General features: G+C 32.0%; 1 protein-coding gene and 2 non-coding genes across 3 annotated transcripts in view; 2 read left to right on the forward strand and 1 right to left on the reverse strand.

Moving 5' to 3' along the window:
- The window catches only part of TRPC4 (transient receptor potential cation channel subfamily C member 4), a 207,908-nt gene that overhangs the window by 113,624 nt on the left and 79,686 nt on the right, over positions 1-14,598 (reverse strand). Inside the window, exon 3 of the mRNA XM_049778889.1 lies at positions 6,212-6,730. Within this exon, the coding sequence (XP_049634846.1) occupies positions 6,212-6,730 (519 nt within the window). The remainder of the gene's footprint in view (positions 1-6,211; positions 6,731-14,598) is intronic.
- LOC126016636 (small nucleolar RNA SNORA51) lies at positions 9,283-9,414 on the forward strand. The gene has a single exon (XR_007498424.1). It is a non-coding gene; the product is annotated as a small nucleolar RNA SNORA51 (small nucleolar RNA).
- Positions 11,978-12,110, forward strand: LOC126016599 (small nucleolar RNA SNORA51). The gene has a single exon (XR_007498389.1). It is a non-coding gene; the product is annotated as a small nucleolar RNA SNORA51 (small nucleolar RNA).

The following is a 14,598-nucleotide window of genomic DNA, read 5'->3' on the forward strand; positions in this document are numbered from 1 at the left end:
CTTAAGGGTACTTATAGATAACATAAGGATAGAACATTATATATGGTGGAAGAAAGTATTCAACCATCGGAGGAGGTTGTGATGCTGAAAGATGGTAATGTGTTATGCATGAATCTCTCTTAACAACAATAGTGTAAACCACAGTGAAAAAGTATTTTTTTAAGAAAGGGTGTGTGTGTGTGTGTGTGTGTGTGTGTGTGTGTGTGTGTGTGTCAGTGCTGGTGCCATTGTACAGTGGATAGGGCATTTGCCTTGCACGTGGCCTACCCAGATTTGATCCCTGACATCCAATAATGTTTTCTGAATACCACCAGGAGTAATAATACCTAAGCAAAGAATTAGGAGTAACACCAAAAAATGAAAGGAGAAGTGTTCTCCTAGAAATAAACTGGTGGAGGGAGGCAAATGACGTGGGTGGCACTGGTGGAAGAAAATGGTACTGTTGAAGAGATCAGTGTTGAAACATTGTCTGACTGAAACCAAATCATGGAAATATTTGTAATTTTACAGTTTAAACTAATTAAAAATAAATAAAAATATAAACATTCCCAAGATGATTCTAATGTAGTAGAGATAAGAAATGTCTCTGTGCTCAGGCATCACTCCTGGCAGGAGGAATCACATGGGGTGCCGAGGATTGAACCCAGGTGCAAGATGTCATAGTCCCTCAAGATATTCCTGACTATAGAGGTTCAAAGGAATAAAATAATACAGTAGTATATTATGAATATTACTATTTGGTTGACTATAAACTAAGTATTGTAGTTGTGTCAGTGAGCTATCTTTGTAAGGATACAACAGATATTTTCAACTAAACAGGGTCCACATAAAATGCTGTGACATTTAGACTTGAACTGAATATGACATGTATCTCTACATTATGCTGATCAAATCGAGGCCTCACAAAAACGTGGTATTTACTATGCCATAAATGCAACAATTATCTTTTGTTTCACATTTTAGAAAATGGGTTTTTGTTGTTGTTTTGGCAAATCAAGCACTCTACTGGGCTATTGTTCTAGCCCCAGTTTCACACTGGTTTTTGTATTTATTTGTTGTTTTTTTTTTTGGTGGAGTCACACCCAGTGCTGTTCAGGGGTTACATCTGTCTCTTCACTCAGGCATTACTCGTGGTAGTGCTCAGAATCAATATGAGATGCTGAGGAATGAACCCAGTCAGTTGTATAAAAGGTAAATAACACCTAATCTCTATGATATTTCTCCAGCACATTTTATATTTAAAAATAAAAACCAGGACTGGGGAGATAGTATAGGAGGTAAAGTACTTTTATTGCACTCAACAAACCCTGGGTCCATCTCTAGCACCAACTATGGTACTTAGTAGGGGGCAAAACTGGAGTAATCCCTGAGCATATTTGGGTCACCTTAAAAAATAAAAAAACAATCTCATTTCACCTTAAAAAAATAAGAAAACAATTTCATATCACCTTAAAAAAAAACAAGTAAAAACTATTTCAATAGTATGGTGGACCAGAGAGAGCAATAATTAATTCTGATTTAGACTAGCTTAAGGCAAGTCTTCCCAGAGAAAATTAATTTTGAGAAAGATATGAAATACATGAATATCTTAAAACTGCTCAAAATGTAAAGACAGAAAACAAAAATGAATATGGTAAATAATACCAAATACCATTCAAATAACCTAGTATATATGAAATGAATAAATGAAGCCAATTCCTGGGACAGATTAGTAAACTAAAAAAAAAAAAAAAGACCATAAAACCAGCCTCAAAATTATCTCCTTTATTTACATGAATGATTCTGATAGCTATTTCAGCATAAAAAAGCTTAGTAATAGAAGAGAATACAATATATCTTTTCTCATTTTTCTTTCTAGTCTATTTACTTCGTTATTCTTCTATAATAGAAATTTAATGTCTGTGAGAATAAATTTCTATGAATTGTTTTACACTCAAATTATTCATACTTTGATATAGATTATACCAGACATGAGAAAACCTGGACTTAAAAAGGAATAACACACAAGTGTAAAGGGAAGGAGGATTGAGAGTTGTTAACAAGGCTCAGTTCTTCAATTCTATTTGTAAGATGTTCCAAGGATTTTATGACTAATTTAGAGAAACAGTTTCTAAAATAGAGAAATTAGAGCTAAAAGAATGGATCAGTTATTCATATTACTATTCTAATATTATTTTTAGGTATTTTAGGTATATTATGCAATGGCAGCTTTGAAATAATAAAAAGTAAACATTATTTGCTTTCAAATACTAATAAAGGCAGGGATGATTTCAAAAAAGGAACCCCCCCCCCAAGCACTGGCTTTTCAAGGAAGTTTGGGGACATAAAAATATGAGTGGAATCTTCAATTGGTTTTTATTAAGTTCATACTCTATCAAGTTTAAATTTACAATTATTTATTGTCCCATTTTGAATGAAGTTTGAATTAAGAGAACATTTTTGACATGATAAATTTATTGTTAAGAAATTTATATTACAATATATAGTCTATGTGGTCCAGATAAGATTTCCAGCATAGACAATCTAAAAAATACAAAAGCTTCATTTCTGCTCTTCTTATCTGTTAGTATTGTTTTGGCTTCCTTCTTTTTTGCACAGAGTGTCCCTGTTGTTATAGATAGAGCTCTTTGTGGTTGCAACATCCCTGAGTCCACCTATTTTTTTGATGATTTCGATTTCATTTATGAATGAGTTTTGAATAAATGAAGAAAAAAAACAGGTTTTTGAAACCATAAGAGAACTTATATATATATATACATATATATATACATACATACACATACATACATATATATATATATATTTACACAAACATATATAGGTCTTTCTGAGGGGGCACACTTGGTGTCATTCAGGGGTTACTCATGGCTATGTGCTCAGAAATCGATCCTGGCTTGGGGGACAAAATGGGTTGTCAGGGAAACGAATCGCGGTCTGACCTAGGCCAGCATGAATAAGGCCTTACTGCTTGCGACACTGCTTCGGCCCCCATAAGAGAACTTTTTAAATATCTCTGATTGTAAGTCTCTCCACCATTCTCGATAGCTCCAAACCACTATAAAAAGAAAGATGCAAGCAGATAAATGTTCAAATATTGGGGTTTTTTCGTTACCTTTTAATAACTTCACTAATTTTAAGACAGAACGAAACTCAGCACCATTACTTAAAGTGAATATTGCAGGATTACTAATGTACTCTAAGGAAAAATTAAAAATAGTGATTAAAACCTGAGGTTGATTGTATAGGAACATATTTCACTTTTACTTGAAAAGCAATAAGAATGAATTTAATGTTTTAATAAAAATAATATACCTTTATCTAATTTCATTATTATTTGATACTTTTTTGCTCCTTTGTTTTTGAATTTTTTTGCTTTTGAACTAATTACTTGAGAATGTTGTAAACTATATGGAATTAAATAAGATAGTTTCATTTGTAAAATAAGGACTGCGTCAAGCTCACCAAATACATTCAGTAATGATAGAGATTGGAAAAAAGAGCATGAAAATAATTTTACATGGTATAATTTCAGTAGCTGCAAAACTGTGCACAGTCCAATGAACAAGTTCTTGTCTAATATATGTCTTCAGTAATGTCTTTCCTAACTAATATGCAGGGCAAGAATATAAGTTCTAAGTTAGCAGATGCTTCAGATTTTAAATATATGTGTATATATCCATATATAAACATCTAGATGGTTTTGTTAGAAATCATCAAATGAAAAAAATAAATAACTAAAAGAAAGAAAAAAAAAGGGCTGGAAAGATAGCACAGCGGTAAGGAATTTGCCTTAGATGTGAAAGGATGGTGGTTCGAATCCCAGTATCCCATATGATCCCCCAAGCCTGCCAGGAGTGATTTCTGAGCATAGAGCCAGGAGTAACCCCTGAGTGCTGCCGGTTGTGACTCAAAAACCAAAAAACAAACAAACAAACAAAAAAAGAAATCATCAAATGTATCCCATTGCATTGATCCTTTTATCGATTACTAATAACAAATTTGTTATTTGTTACATAAAACTTGAAGTTGAGGTTGCTTTTTATATTTATCAAATAAAATGCCTGAGGCAAGAAAAAACTCATTAAGTGGGAAAATACTACTTTTTTTGGTTCAGAAGCAAATAATTATTGTCTCCTCTAATAGAATATAATCTCTTTGAAGGCAGAGCTATACCAACATGTGCCTTTTATTACTTAAAATATGTACTGAAAATTATATATTTGAAAAGTTTTTCAGCTCTAAATATGAAAATAGTATACACATTATTTGAAAAAATATAAAAATACATAATAATTTCATTTAAAAACAATTTACTTGATAATCATTTGAAAGAATTTGTTCAAGCAACAGTTGATTTTATTTGGTAGTGCAATTATAAATATTTGATAAATGAGTCCATAAGCAATTTATTCAGAAATTTTCACAAAAGCCAAGTGAGCAAAGACAAAATTGAATAAACTATAAGATGAGGATAGAAATTACTGTAGAGTTGAGTTCTTTCACTGACTTCAGAAGAGCAAAAATTGCACCAGGTGAACTCAATACTAACTACTGTGTTCTGTTTGTTTCCAAAGACTGAAAGTCTTGTGGATTTTATTTTACTCACTATAAAAATGTGAACACCATAAAACTTTTTTGATTATTGTGTTTATAGTCCTTTAAGTTTTCCTTCCCCTTGAAACAAAATTATATATGATTCTGTATGAGTAATGAATAATTAAGAAAACCCAACTCAGAGGTGGAGAAATAGCACAGGGGTAAGGTGTTTGCCTTGCACACAACCTACTAGATTGGATTATTAGCATCCCATATGATGCCCTGATCACCACCAGGAATAATTTCTGAGTGTAGAGCCAGGAGGAACCCCTGAACATCACTAGTTGTGGCCTCAAAACAACAAAATAAATAGAATATCTAGGCAGAATTTTAGTTAAAAATCAATCTCACATTATTTTATCATTTTTGTACATGCATTTAATTAAATTTAATACTCAAGCTTAAAATATAATAATCATTTTTCATAATTTCATCTTACAGCTGTGTGTTAAAATTATATGACTCTACTATTTCCTTTTAATTAGACCATCTGAGTTCAACACGCAAAAACCTAAAAGAACAAGTTGATATTGACATGGCTTAAGTCATCATACCTAGTTTTGAGTCAGACAGAATTCAAGCCAAAAAAATAAGTATTTTTTTTCATTGTTAAGAGAAAAAAAATTGTAAGCTTTAACTACCTTCATTTTCTCATGACAGCTCATAAGAAATCTTTAAGAAAACATTAAAAATCAGATTCTGCTATCTTGAACCTTAAATATTTATAGGTAGTAGTAAATAAGACAACCACAGTGAAATAATCAAGTTTAAAAGAATTGAAGATTTTATTATTCAAGAATTTTTTTAACTTTTTTCTGAATCTTAAATTATATAGCTTCTTTTCAACATCAGTCTGGGATAGATAACTACTGTCTTTGTTAGTGAACAGTGATTGAGCATTTCCTAAATATAGAAGAAAGACTTTTTTAAAGGCCTACTTATATTTGAAACACAAGAAAATTATGCAATAAAATAAATATACTATATCTGAGTTTGCTTCTATAACCTTAAATATATGAACAGTTGATGAAAAATTTGTTACTCACCTGCATTATAAAAAATTTCTTATCCTTGATAAATAAGAAATTAAGCCAGACATGAAAAAAGTCTTAGTTTTTTAATCTTCTGTTAAACTAATTTTTCTTTATTAATATTACTAACAATATAATGTGTCAATATATCGTGATTTAGTAGAACCCTTTACATAAGTCATTTTAAAAATTCTTACAAATATGTATAATTACTAAAATTAACTGCTATAAAATCAAAATATTAAGTCCTTACTAGGATTAGAAAAGCAATATTCAAATATCCCTGTGATTTTCCAAATCAATAAGACCTACTGATTACAGAATCAAAATTTTCATTCTGGATATTATAAACATCGCTATTTTCCCATTATTCCACAAGAAATGCCATTTTTAACACAGATAGCCAAAATGCAATTAGTTATTAAACCACTTATTATGATACAAACTGACTCATAGTTATGAATCTAGCAAGAACAGAGTATCTCCTTAAATAATTATGCTATAACCTGAAAAGAATTTGAAATGCTTTCCCACTATGATTAGATGGCTATGGCATGTTGATTATAAACTTTGGCAATACTCACCTCTTTTTGTCGATACTTAATTGCAAGTTTCAGTCTTGCAAGGTCATTTCCACTTTGCTCTTCAATGAGGCTATTGTCATCTCTGTAATTAAGAATGATTTCCAGTTCTCTGGAACTTCTTGTCTGATCCAGTAGGTCCTTAGCAAACTGTTTGCATTGACGAGATAGCTCCTCATACTCAGACTTGAATTCATTTTCCACTTTACTAAGTTCCTGAAGCTCCCAGCTTAATTGAAAAGCTGTAAGAAAAGGATCTTCACTTGACAGTGCTATGAGAGAAGGACTTGCCAAAGCCTTGTAGATGTTAAGTCGGGAGCGTGAATGCCGAAGACTGTCCACATCGGAACTGGAGACACATTCAACACAGTTACAGCGGACTTCGTGGGGTCTAGGCACAGAGACTCCTTTCTGGACTAAAAGTTTTATTATCTCATAATTATTTGTATGGGCTGCCAAAATGATTGGTGTGATGTCCGGAGTGAATTCAGAGAATTGTTTATCAAGGAGTATGGGAGGCACCTAATAAAAGAAAAAAAACAGAGGTTCTATGTTGTCAATTCAGTTGTTAATAGTTTTGAATGTTAATAACATTGTTGAACAAGCTTCATAAATCCACTGCAAGTTTTCTTTCTGGAAATATATGTTTATCTCACTTCAAAAAAGACTTTCAAGAACACTTGAATGATTAGTGTTGGCTGGAGAAATGGTTCATTTCTAATATATTTTTGGTTTTTGATATCGCATGAGAGAAAGGCTCAGGGCTTACTCTGGGCTCTATTAGCAGTATATATATTATATAATATATATTATAGTATATATATTATATAGGGACCATATGTAATATCAGGGATAAAGCAGTGTGATTTGTTTGCAAGGCAAATGATTTGACTCCTCTACTATCTGACCCTATTTCTTTACCCTGAATTACAACACTTCATAAAATATTTAAGTAGGCAGTTATAGAAACTACTTGATTAGAGTTGTTCTTGCTCTCAACAAACTTTCTTACTACATTTATTGCTTTACTTTTACATAGGTATAGATTGCATACATAATTAAAATATAAACTATAAATGGTTTGTTTTAAATGCAAATACTTCCATTGCAATCTTTTTGTTTTTCAATCATATTTTTTTCTTTATGTTTTATACTCTGAATTCTATAATATAACCCACAAATAAAAGTGACAAGAATATAAGAGGGCCAATCTTGAACTTTCTATTTCATTTATCTTTTTAGATTATAATGATAGATGATGTAAAGTTTTCCATTGACAATGGGTTACATTTCTTTGATTGCTTCCTAGGTCACCACTGTATTTTATACAAATTTTGCTTTGTTTTGGAGTCAAGACCAAAACTGCTCAGAGCTTACTCCTATCTCTGTGCTCATAGGTTACTCCTGGCAGACTCAGGGGATTTTATGAAATGTCAGAGATAGAACTCTTAATATCTGCATTCAAGGCAAGCACCTTAGCTCTTATATTCTCTCTCTAGAACTTTACAAAATGTCTTTATATAATACTAGGAATGGGAATTAAGGATGAAAATAACAAATAGTTCTGTTTATTAAGTATGTGTTAGGTATTCTGATCCACACTCTTCCACAAGGTAATTCAACAAAGAGTGAAATTAGATTAGACTATGGATATATTTAATATTTAAATATTTAATACTTTAGAAATCACTAAATCATAGCTTGAATAAAAATTATTTAGTCAAATTATACAAACAAGTTTAGCATATACTGAGTTTATGAGAATGAATATTTGTAAAATGAATGGAAGTATCTCCAAGGTAAATCTTCATGTATAGTTTGATATGTCAGAATTATTAGCTCAAAAATGTATACCTTAATAATGAAAAAGACATTTCTATATAAAAGCAAAATATCACCTTATTAAAGTTTTCTTTGTTTTTGAGCCACTTGCAACAATTCACAAGACTTACTACTGGCTCTGACCTTTGGGATCATTCAGGAGTCGTCATATGTAGGCTATAAGCTATATATATTTATAGAGATGATCTCTTAGTGTATGAGTGGAATGTCTGCTACTTGAGCCCAGTTCTATTTGGGATCCTTGCCTGTATTACTGAACCTGGTTCATAATTTTTGGTTTAAAATTTATTTTTCTGGCAATAACTCACAGTGACATCTACAAAAATAAGAGCTACAAATGGACAATTCAACAGTAGTCATAACATACGTCTAGTCCAATCTTTGTGGAAAGTTATATGGAGATTTCTCCAAAATCTGGAAGTTGAGCTCCCATACGATCCAGCTATATCACTCCTAGGGATATATCCTAGGAACACAAAAACACAATACAAAAATCCCTTTCTATATTCATTGCACCATTGTTTACAATAGCCAGACTCTGGAAACAGCCTAGATGGCCCTCAATAGATGAACGGCTAAAAAACTATGGTACATATATACAATGGAATATTATGCAGCCATCAGAAGAGATGAAGTCATGAAATTTTCCTATACACGGATATATATGGAATCTATTATGCTAAGTGAAATAAGTCAGAGGGAGAGAGATAAACACAGAATGGTCTCACTTACCTATGGGTTTTGAGAAAAATGAAAAAATTTGTGTAATGATTCTCAAGACAAAATAGAGGAGGAACTGGAGGGTCCAGCTCCCGACATGAAGCTCACTATAGGGATTTTTTTTTTTTTTTTGGTTTTTGGGTCACACCCGGCAGTGCTCAGAGGTTACTCCTGGCTGTCTGCTCAGAAATAGCTCCTGGCAGGCACGGGGGACCATATGGGACACCAGGATTCGAACCAACCACCTTTTGGTCCTGGATCGGCTGCTTGCAAGGCAAACGCCGCTGTGCTATCTCTCCAGGCCCACTATAGGGATTTTTAATGCAGTCACAGAAATAATTACACTGAGAACTATCATAACAAAATGTGACTGAAAGAGGGAAGTAGAAAGCCTGTCTAGAGTACAGGTTGGTGTTGGATGGGGAGGAAGGACACTTGGGATATTGGTGATGGGAATGTTGCACTGGTGAAGGTTTTTTTTATAGATTAAAAAAATCAAAAAAAAAAGAAAAGGTCTCCCAATGCTTACCGCAGACTGTGTTCTTAACACTGACTGTATAGAAAGAGGAGGTACAGTAAATGAACCCCATATACACCTCAACTCAGGGCCTTTGCCCGGTCTGTATTGGGAATAGGAGACAAAATAAAACAGTCATGGAATAAAAACATGCCATATTAAAATATGCTGCCAGTGAAACACAAAGAAAATCACAACTAAGTAAATGATATAGAGAAAAACAAACATAAAACTTTTCAGTGATGCTTCCATTAAATAATAAACAGATTGACAGTAATTATTAGAAAGTACCCAAATGTTCCACTTTGAAGTAACTTAAAGACAATATAATACATGTAGTTGAAAATTTAGAAAGTGAGAGGGTAAAGAGATAATACAATGTGCAGGGTGTTTGTCTTGGATACAAACTGATGCAGTTTGAATTTTCCTGAGCCTATCACCTACCTATCACCTATAGCTTATAGCCTACTTATTACACCTGAGTGATCCCTAAGGTCAGAGCCAGTAGTAAGTCCTGAGTATTGCTGCAAGTAGTTCAAAAACAAACAAAACTTTAATAAGATGATAATTTGCCTTTATATAGAAAAGTCTTTTCCATTATTAAGTATACATTTTTGAGCTAATAATCCTGACATATAAAACTATAGAAGAAAATTTTCCTTGGAGATATTTTCATTCATTTTACAAATATTCATTCTCATACACTCAGTATATGCTAAAGTTGTTTGTATAATTTGACTAAATAATTTTTATGCAAACTATAATTTGGTGTATTCTAAAGTATTAATATTAAATAGATCCATAGTTTGAGAGGCAAGAATATGAAATGGAACAAAGAAAGCCTATTCAACAAATGGTGTTGGTACAACTGGAAACTCATATGCACGAAAGTGAAAATCGACCCATATCTCACTCCTTATACAAAAGTCAACTCAAAATGGATCAAAGATCTGGAAATCAGACCTGAATCTATAAAGTTTATCGAGAATAAAATAGGCAGAACACTCGAAGACCTTTATATCAAAAGGGTCTTTGAGAATGGAGCACCAATGGCAAAAACGTTAGCATCAACTATAAACAAATGGGACTATATCAAACTAAAAAGCTTCTGCATGGCAAAAGAAACCCTACTTAATGCAAGAAGACAGCTAACAGAATGGGAAAAAATCTTTTCACTTGATATATCAGATAAAGGGCTGATATCTAGAACATACAAAGCGCTCAGAAACCTGAGCCCTTCAAAACCAAACGAAGCCATAAAAAAATGGGGAGACGAAATGAATAGACATTTCTCTGAGGAAGAGAGCAGGATGGCCAACAAACACATGAAAACATGCTCACCTTCGCTCATCATCAGGGAGATCCAAATCAAGACAACAATGAGATACCACCTCACACCAGTGAGGTTGGCTCACATCAAAAATAATGGGAACAACCTTTGTTGGAGAGGATGTGGTATGAAAGGAACTCTCATTCATTGCTGGTGGGAATGCCCCTTGGTCCAACATCTATGGAGAAAAGTCTGGAGAGTGCTCAAAGAACTTAGAATTGAGCTGCCATTTGACCCAGCAATTGCTCTCCTAGGCATATATCCCCAAGATGGAAGGACATTCATTCCAAAATACATATGCACCCCACTATTTATTGCAGCACTCAGTATAATAGCCAAATCTTGGAACCAACCTCAATGTCCAACAACAGATGAATGGATCATTAAGATGTGGTACATATATACAATGGAATATTACATGGCAGTTAGAAATGATACAATCACAGACTTTGCAGCAACGTGGATGGACCTAGATCATGTTATGTTAAACGAAGTAAGTCAGAAGACAAAAGAAAAACACAGAATGGTAGCACTATTCTGAAACACCTAGAACACATAAAAAACAAAAAAATGACATTGAAGAAGCATAACTGCTAGAACCACAAAGAAAGACTTCATAAACTCCATTCCCTGATCTGCACAGCTACCAAGATCTTTAGAAACAGGTCTGATTTTACCATCCAAGATAAAGTAGAAGTCTTCCACATACCACGAAAGCAGCAAGAGGAGAATAAATGATCTATTTTTTTGACGTCTTTATTTTGGTGTGGAGATTACGGTTGATGTCTCCAATATTATTTTATTTTATTTTGTTTTGTCTTTTTCTTTTTTGCACTTGAGTATGATTTGATTTCAGAACCGAGATTATTGTGTGGTGCCTGTCTTTATTGCTGTGGTGCTTATAGGTTATTTAATTCGATATTTTTGTGTGTGTATTGTTGTGGTATTTTAATTACTTTTTTCACATCCTCTCTCAAACTGAGGTTGGAAGCCTCTAGACAGGACTCTGCCTATTTTCAGCATATTTGATTTTTGATTGAGAAGAGGACATATTAGGTGATGGGTATTCCCCTGATTCAATGTGAATATGTACCCAAAATACTACAGTGAAAGATATGTAAGCCATTATGAAAAAAAAATTGTGTTTTTAATCAGAAATTTTCTTTGACTTACATGTATTATTATTATATCAATTATATTATATGTTATGTTATGTCACTATATTATGCTATATTAGTTTACCTCATTATGTTAATCAATTTTGTCCTTTAAATGAATTCTTACTTTAAAAAAAAAACAAAAAAAAACAACTTTAGTTTGCTCTGAAGAAAAAAAATAAAATAAATAAAAGATAAGATAAGGCCTCCCAAATTTTACCACAGGCTGTGTTCTTTACACTGGCTGTATAGAAAGAGGAGGTACAGTAAAGGCACCCCATATACACCTCAACACAGGCCCCTTGCCGGGTATGTATTGTGAATTGGGGGACAAAAAAAAAAAAAAAGAATATTCCTTCTAACATAAAAATGTGTTTCTAAACACTTTCTGCATTCCACTTGACAACATGGTAATAAAATTTCATAAGATATTTTAAGTGCTTTAATAAAAATTTGTTAAATATTTAATTTAATTTTTTAATTTAAGTATTTTGTCTTATCAAACACAATTATTTTTAATAATAATTAAACATTTCTCACATATTAGATTGTTTTTAGTTCAAGCAAAAAAGAGTTTCAACAGAGTTATATTTAGAATAGTTTACATCAGTTATTTAAAAGAAAACATTTAATACACATAAAACTTCATAACAAGAGCTTGCTATGTGAATAAATGGATGGAGGGAAAGTGATAGTACATTGGTAAAAAATCCATTTGCATGCTGTCAGACATCTTTGATCTTTGGCACAAAATTTCCTTAAGCATCACTGTGTTTGGCATTTGGGGAACCTAGACTAGCACTGCTAGGTTAGATAAGGTAATCCATAACATTGCAGGGACTATACAATACCCTATTTTGGGTCTTCACATTGAAACCTCAACAGAGAATTACTAGGTCTTTATGAGCATCTCTTGAGAGATCAGGCTTACTACAAACAATGCAAGGATGAATTAACAAAAGATTAAGTTAAAATATTATCTTAAAAATTCATCTTTACGGGGCCGGAGAAATAGCATGGAGGTAAGGCATATGCCTGTCATGCAGAAGGACAGTGGTTCAAATCCCGGCATCTCATATGGTCCTCTGAGCCTGCCGGGAGCCATTACTGAGCTTAGAGCCAGGAGTAACCCCTGAGCGCTGTCGGGTGTGTCCCCAAAGCAAAAACAAACAAACAAACAAAAGTAATCTTTACTATTTTAACCTAAATTGGTCCTGAAAAAACAAACAGAATTCACATTTTTCCTTATGTAGAAAAATTAATCCCTTCAGAAACTAATTATCAGAAAGCAAATTATTTTACCATTAGGTCAATACATGTTGTATAAAACACAAATCTTCAGCCTCATACTAATTCAGACTAGATGACACTTTGTATATCTAATGAAACTTCCCCAACAAAGTAATATTAAAAAAAGCCCCAAGGGACTACCAAATATATATATTAGATTTTTAACCATAAATATTTCTAAATATAAACATGAAGTTTATATTTATATTCATAAATATAAAATTGCTAAATATATTAAATATGCAGTATTGTTAATAAATATATATGTATATTTATGAAAGAAAACGATAATGACATGTATTAATACTAATACTCAAAATACCAATATTGAGAAAATAAAATAGAAAAAAATCTATGACTGTAACCCAAATATGATCATGTTACTTAAATAAAAAAATATATTTAATAAAAAAAATTAAGGTAAAAGAAATCTGTGAGATCTATGATAGAATTCATTTTAAACTGCAAGTAAAACAGAACTTTTGGTTTATCAAAGGAAATTACAATTTTTATTTGGAATTCTGTAGAAAAGTTATGTCATTTTCCTATTCTAATTTACATATATCTTTGATTTTTGTCTATTTATACCTAAGTTAAGATAGTCAAATTAAATTGAAATTAGAAGACACAAAATATTTAACATCTAGTTAACAGAGATAGAGATTCTCTGAGGAAAATTTCTGAATATTTGGGACATAGCTATAATAATATATAATTTCATAGAACTAGTTCACTTTGTATTAATAGCATTAGCTAAGTGTATAGAACTATAGGATAGGAAATAAAACATATACCACATATGGTCCCCAAGCACTGATGTCTCTTGAGCACAGAGCAAAGAAGAGCCCTTGAGAACTTCCAAGTATGATCTATATCCCATTCCCCAAAAAGTACTTGTGAAGAGATATATTTTATGTTGATTTTAATAGATGTATGAAGCATATTGAAAATATAATGCTGGTAATTAAGTTAACATTTCACTTAGAACCATGACAAGACACATGCATTAAAATAAGCAAATCTATGTCAAGAATCATTACAACTTATTGACAGTTATTGCAAATATGCTTGAAATGACACAAAAATAATGTCTAAGACACATCAAGTCTGTATAAGAAGTTTTATGTTTCATTTTAGTTTTCAAAATCATTCTTGAAATTAGTGGTGCTATTTTTCTCTTTTGATTAATAAGGAGGAATCAAGGCCTTAGGGAAGTAATGTAAAGTTACGGTGAAAAATTGCTCAGTTCTATTCCATAAACTGAATTTGCATTAAATTCTGCATCAAACATTTTTAGTTCTGTGAAAATAACAAAGCTTGATAACCTCTACACTTTGTTTAAACATTTTGAAATTGTAAATATTACAGGTATTATCAATATGTAAAATGAACCAGAGAAATATGTATATATAGGTTTTTGTAAGTTAATACTGAGAGATTTCATGAAATTAAGCATGAAAGCATTTTGTAATCCATAAATCACAAAATAACAGAAAAGTACTAATATTAAATGACAAGTCTAAGATTGTTAAGA

This window comes from Suncus etruscus, chromosome 8 (genome assembly GCF_024139225.1).
Source record: "Suncus etruscus isolate mSunEtr1 chromosome 8, mSunEtr1.pri.cur, whole genome shotgun sequence".
Taxonomy (NCBI): domain Eukaryota; kingdom Metazoa; phylum Chordata; class Mammalia; order Eulipotyphla; family Soricidae; genus Suncus; species Suncus etruscus.